The 6,459-nt window shown below is 43.6% G+C and overlaps 1 protein-coding gene across 1 annotated transcript; it reads left to right on the top strand.

Annotated features, from left to right (window-relative positions):
• Positions 1-4,473: 4,473 nt before the first annotated feature.
• On the top strand, positions 4,474-5,214 carry CLDN34 (claudin 34). The gene has a single exon (XM_046672907.1). The coding sequence runs from the start codon at positions 4,567-4,569 to the stop codon at positions 5,212-5,214; it is 648 nt and encodes a 215-aa protein (XP_046528863.1). The 5' UTR covers positions 4,474-4,566.
• The last annotated feature ends 1,245 nt before the right edge of the window (positions 5,215-6,459 follow it).

Raw genomic sequence — 6,459 nt, 5'->3', positions numbered from 1 at the left:
TTACTCAACCTCTCTTTTCTCAGTACTTTCACCTATAAAACAAGGGGAAGAATCCTGCCCGCCCAGTAGGTTCCCCAAGACTCTTTCAGGGTGCTCAGTGTAGGGGTGGGGTCCACAAGGTCAAAACTATTTTCATAATGCTACTAAGATGGTAGATGCTTTTTTCACTCGCATTCTCTCATGAGTGTACAGTGGAGTTTTCTAGAAGCTCCATGACATTTGGTGTCAAAAAGCTGAATGCAGAAGTACATGTGACTCCAGTCACCTTCTGTTAAGCCTGACATTAAAGCGATTCGCAGAACGATAAAAACGATGCCCTCTAAATTTTGTTTGATTTCGAACATATACTTTTCATAAAAATCCTTATGTTAATATGTAGTGGTATATTCTATGAATTAATCTAAATTTCTCACTTTTAATTTCTAATATGGTAATATCTGTAGATGCAACCTGTGTGAACGAAAACTCTGGGGTCCTCAATAGTTTTTTTTGTTTTTATTTTTTCTTATTGTGGTAAACTCTACATAACATAAAATTGCCCATTTTAATGATTTTTAAGTGTACAGTTCACTGGCATTAAGTGCCTTCTTATTGCAGGTCAACCATCACCACCGTCCATCATCCACCTCCGGAACTTCTTCCATCATCCCAAACCGAAACTCCATCCCCGTTAAACAATAGCTCCCCACCTCAATAACTGTTAAGTGTAAAGGGAGGAGACTTTTGGTCCTGAGACCCAAGCGTTTAGGAGCTGCCTGGAGCGGTGCCTGGCCCCCGGAAGTGCTCTGGAAGGATGAGCTGTTCTCCACCGCGTGCTCCCCGGCGAGAGGCTGCCTCTGAGCCGGCTCTGTGGGGAATCACTGCGGCTGCTCACCTTCGATGGCGGGTGGCGGCGTCGGCGGGGCCTTGCTCCGCTCCGGTGCTCCCCCTCCTCTCAACTCACGAACTGGTTAACCTTGAAAACGAATGTTTCTGGCAAAAAATGAAAACCGGGGAAAAGGGGATGTACCTCCAGGGCCCTACCCCAGTCCCGCTGCCCAGAGATAATTTTTAACTATTTCCAGCACCCAAAAGTTCTCTATTCATATGCAAACATGTTTTGTATATTCATATGTATTATGTTTATTCATATATAAACATATATTATATGTTTTCCTTAATTTTCACTGAAATGGAAACGTTTCTAATACAAACTCTACTGCACCACACATTTTTACTAAGCAAGGTATTCTGAATAGCTTTCCTTACCAGCACCCACCTCTCCCTCCTGCCTCCCTCTCCCTGATGGGGCCCCCACACCAGTGGTGATAAGGAATGTGCAAAGACCTACCGTGGACAGGACATTGCCCTCCCATCCCATACCTGCTCCCCCTCACAGACACTGCCCCCAGTGGGTCCAGGTGCTGTCCTTCTAGAATTTGCCGTATATATTCACGTGCATGGAAAGTAGATACATCTTTTCATATTTGCACAGAAGAGACTATGAAATACACATTATTCTGCAACATTTACCACCGGTGAAGGATCTTTCTACTTCAGCGCATGCATGCGAGTGTATATGGGGGGGGGGGGGGCGGGGGGAGGGGGGGGGGGCGGTGTACTTATCTCAAACCTGGATCAATACAGCAGCCTCATGGCTAGTTTCCTGGTCCCACTGTTGCCCCCTACAGGCGATTCTCTGCCATGCAGCCTACCAAGCTGGGCAAGCGGAACAGCTCACCCTCTTTTATGCATGGACCTCTTTAACTTCTAGTGAAGCCTATGGACTCCCTCCCAGAAAAGATATTTTAAAATGCATTTTTAAAATGCCCAGGGTTACAATTATCTGGAAACAATTATCAAAGAAAATTTTTAAACGCGGACATGGTAATTTATGCCACCACTCTGTCTGCAGCGCCTCCAGTCTTCCGTTCCTTCTCTTCCAGCTCGCATTCTGGCATGCGTTGACACAACTGCTCCCTTGCAGATTGCCTGCGCCCTTCCCTCTGAGAAAACCACCTCCCTCAGCAGACACATGTCACTCTAGGTCCTTGTTCCATTGGGTTTTTCAGCAAGAGGACTGAGGCTGGAATGCACAGCTGTTTTGAAGAATCTGCCGATTTGAGTTGAGGACAAAGTGACTTCTCTAATGTGACTTTGCTGGCACCAAAGGACGGCTTACCCTTAGGACAGAGTCTCTCGTCCCCATCCCTGGGATGTCAGAGGGCGCCCATGACTTATGAATTTTCATGTCCTTCAAAGCGTTATTCTCCTGAACGTAGCATACTAAAGGTGGGAGGGCTTGAATTGTCCCATGTCCCATTGCAACAGAATGAGCCGACTTCTAAGTCTGTGCCAGCTGAGGTGGTGTGCCATCTCTTTCACACACTTGAATTTCCTCCTTTAATAACACGTTTGGTTACCTTGAACATTTCAATCCTTCCTACCAGCCCATGTGCTCCAGTAGCCAGCTCCCAACTGGCAGTTCCGGCGGTCATCTCAAAAGAAGCGCTCATGGTCAAGTAACTCTCTCAACCCGACTGCCTGATTCCTGCCAATGTGCCATTTAAATTGTTCCTTCAAAATAACTTGTTCAGGATTGTCTGGCCAAAAAGAATGATCTTTATAAATATGACATCTGCCAGGAACGTTCTGGCCATGAGAAGGGATTTCTGGTATCAGTCTGGAAAGATCACCCATTCTGTCCTTCCCTCCCTCCTGGGACCCTCCCCCATAACAAAGTCTGGACCATGCGATGCTCTCCACGAGCTGGCTTCAGAGTCTGCTCTGCCTCACTCTCTACCCATCTCTATGCTTATATCACTGCGCCCCCATTTCTCTCCAATTAAAAAAGTGATAGACTTTTTACCTTGAAACATAAAAAGAAAAGAAAAATCACTAGTAATCCCAATAGTCAAGAGGCATCTTGTTTTGTATCTTTCCAGCGTATTTGATGACGGGCAAAAGTAAGATCATACTACATCCTTACAGTTTACTATCTGCATTTTAACTTCAACCCGCCATGGACATTTCCCCACATTACTAAATATTCTTCTGCTTTTATATCTGCTAAGTATGACGGTGAATGAATTCCTTTAATACCTTCTAGATGTTACAGTGTATTTATGTACCAGAATTAATCTTCCATTGCTTCACAACTTTCGTGAAGTCTTTTTATTTTTCTTCTTTCAAACAATCATGCTCATGACGGAAATATACGAAAATATTGAACAACCAGATGTCATTAAAAAAAATCATAGTCTGAGATTAGAAACGCCATGTTGAGTGAAAGAACCAGTCACACAGAATGCCTACTGCGTGATTCCTATTTTGGAAAACAGGCAGGATTGAACCAGGGATGCATGCTGAAGTGGAAAATGGTAAAGATGAGGAAGGAAGTGGTGACACTGTCTGTCTTAACTGAGCAGTGGCTCCTTGGGTATTTGCCCTGGGATAGTCACTGAGCTAAACACTTTGATTATGTGTGCTTTTCTATATGTATGTGATTCTTCATGATAAAAATAGCTTTAAAAATTCACAATCCTTCTAATCCAGTTAAAAACGTCTCTTACTAACTTAGCATCTAGACTGCCAGTTCTATTCATATCCATGACTACATTGCACGCACTGTTTTGTGACTTGCTGTTTGTACTTGATATATTGTAAGCATCTTCCTTTTGGTCACGTTATGTTTTAAGAGCACTAGGATGGCTGTAATCAAAAAAACAAAGTACCAAATGTTGGAGAAGATGTGGAGAAACTGGAACCTTTGTACATTGCCAGTGGGGATGTAAAATGGTACAGCCACTTGGGGAAACAGTTTAGCAGTTTCTGAAACGTTAACCACATGAGCCTCTAAGCCCCCAGCTAGATAGCTCCACGAGAGGAATGGGGACTTATGCCATCCAGAGTTTTATAGACAAATGTTTAAAGCAGCATTGTTCATAATAGCCAAAACTTGGAACCAATCCAGATGTCCAAAAACTGATGAGTGAATAAACACAATTCCATCCGTACAGCTGAATACTACTCTGCAATAAAAAGGAACGGACCACTCACACTCCTCATGCATGCTACAACGTGGATGAACCTTGAAAACATGATGCGAGGTGAGAAGAGCCAAACACAGATTATTGTACCTCGTACGATTCCGGTTTTATTTTTAATGTTGGTGTGTAGCTCCCTTGCACGGATAGAGCATGACTTATTTAACCAAGCCCCATTGCTGGACTTGCTGTTGTTTCCCATTTTTCAATATGACCGTGCTGTGATGACCATCTTTGTGACTAAATATTTGTGGCCAATCTTAGTTATGTCTTTGGACAAATGCCCAGAAGTGGAACCGCCTGTCTGAAGGTTTGTGCCTTTTAAGGCTTTCAGTAAATATTGCCAAATGGCCCTTCACAAAGTTTGTTCAGTTGGCGCTCCAATTGGCAGAGCGTGAGCATCACATGTCTCTGCTCTCAAATATAGGGCTTCCCTCTCGAACATGGCACTGCTCACCCACGGGGGGCTGTTCCAGGCCCCAGGGTCCCACCCTCATAATGTCCTGTATTTGTTTGCAGTTCCCCTGGGTACGTGGCCACCATGATCCTGCTCATCAATAGTGCCCATTGCCAAGTGGCAGGTTTCGCTGTAGCCACCGTGGGATGGATCCTCTCCACCATTTGCATGGGCTTTGCGGAGTGGCGAGTGTGGTACATGAACAACACCTCACTCCTCCCCTCGGGCCTGGCCCGTGTGGGAATGTGGAAAATCTGCATTTACTACCATGCTGACAACTTCTACAGAGCCACATCGTGTTACCATTACACCTACTGTGATACTTTTCTCCCTCTTGATATTCGTATTGCTCAAAACCTCCTGCTGATCGCCAGCATTCTAGGGCTCTTGGGGAAAGCCTCCATCACCTTTGCGCTTAGGAATGTGTACATGGGAATTCTTAGGAAGAATGCCACCTGCAATGCATTTGTTGCTTCAGGAATTCTGAACATAGCTGCTGGTGTCTGTATCTCCGTAGCTGTGACCTGGAATTACCACTCAGTGATGAATGAAGAGGGAATTGCCTTCCCACCATATTTCTATGTGCCCTTCAAGCCGGATGCTCAGGAAATTGGCAATGCCATTATCGTGGCATGTCTGGCTGCCTTCCTGATGTTGTTAAGTGGATTGTGTTTCCTCTCTTATAAATTCCCCCTGGACAGCCACGTGTGTCCTGAAATTTCAGAAATATAAAATTCCTGGTTTCGTTGGCTTTGCACATCGAAGATTACCAGGAGTTTATGGGAAGTATTATCAGGAGGCTCTGTCAAATATTTCCAAGGACTCACGACCATGGCAAAGGTAGATTTGGACAGAAATAGCCCACTGTTTCCTTCTGTGTCTGAATTTGGTTCATTGGTTGGTTGAATTAGGAGCTTCATTGAAAAAAACAAATCTTGCCCACCTGCCAGTTGGTCTTATTGGATCTGGATTTTAACTATTGTTGGATAAATAATCAACCTAAACAATAAACCTACTATATGGAAAGAAGAGTTTCTGAGATTCTCGCATCTCCCTCTTAAACTTCTGCTAAATACAACCGACCTTATTTCCTATGGCACGATAATAACATCTCTATCATATAAAATTTCTAAAAATGTGCAAAAGTAGAGGGAATAGCATAAGGAATACCCCCACGTTCATTACCAGAATCCAGTTATCGAGATTCTGCCATATTAGCTTTCTCTCTCCTTTCTTTCCCCCCGTTAATCTATTTTTCTTTTTCCGAAGGATTTTAAAGCAGACCCCAGACATTATGTCCCTTCATCCCTACGTACTTCAATATTACTCTCTTAAAAAATCGACGTTTCCTTGCAAACACATATTATACCTAAAATAAAGATTAAGAATTATTCCTTGTTATCATCAAATACTTAGTCAGAATTTTTTAATGCCTCAAAAATAATTCCATGGGGCCGGCCCCATGGCCTAGTGGTTAAGTTGACACACTCCACTTTGGCAGCCCGGGGTTTGCCAGTTTAGATCCCGGGTGCAGACCTATGCACCGCTTATCAAGCCATGCTGTGTCGACGACCCACATATGAAGTAGAAGAATACTGGCACAGATGTTAGCTCAGCACTAATCTTTCTCAAGCAGAAAAAGAGGAAAATTGGCAACAGATGTTAGCTCAGGGCTAATCTTCCTCAGCAAAAATATAATAATAATAATAGCTCTACAGTTTTATTTTTTCTGCATAAGGGGCTTACTCTGCCTCTTAAGTATTAATTTTAAAGCACTCTCCCTACTGCACCCTCTCTGCCCTTTTTTCAAAAAATAGTTTTGATTTTCTGAAAAAAGTGGGTCAATTGTCCTGTCATTAACATTGTTGCCTCCGAGGCTGGGTTAGATTCCGGCTCAGCTCTTTGAGGAAGACTGTTTCAAAGGTGGTGCCCTCTTCTTCACACTGAATACATTGTACCAAGTGGCATGTGGTAATT

This window comes from Equus quagga, chromosome 10 (assembly GCF_021613505.1).
Source record: "Equus quagga isolate Etosha38 chromosome 10, UCLA_HA_Equagga_1.0, whole genome shotgun sequence".
NCBI classification, from domain to species: Eukaryota; Metazoa; Chordata; class Mammalia; order Perissodactyla; family Equidae; genus Equus; species Equus quagga.
The sequence above is the reverse complement of the archived record's forward strand: the minus strand, read 5'-3'. Positions and strand labels throughout refer to the sequence as shown.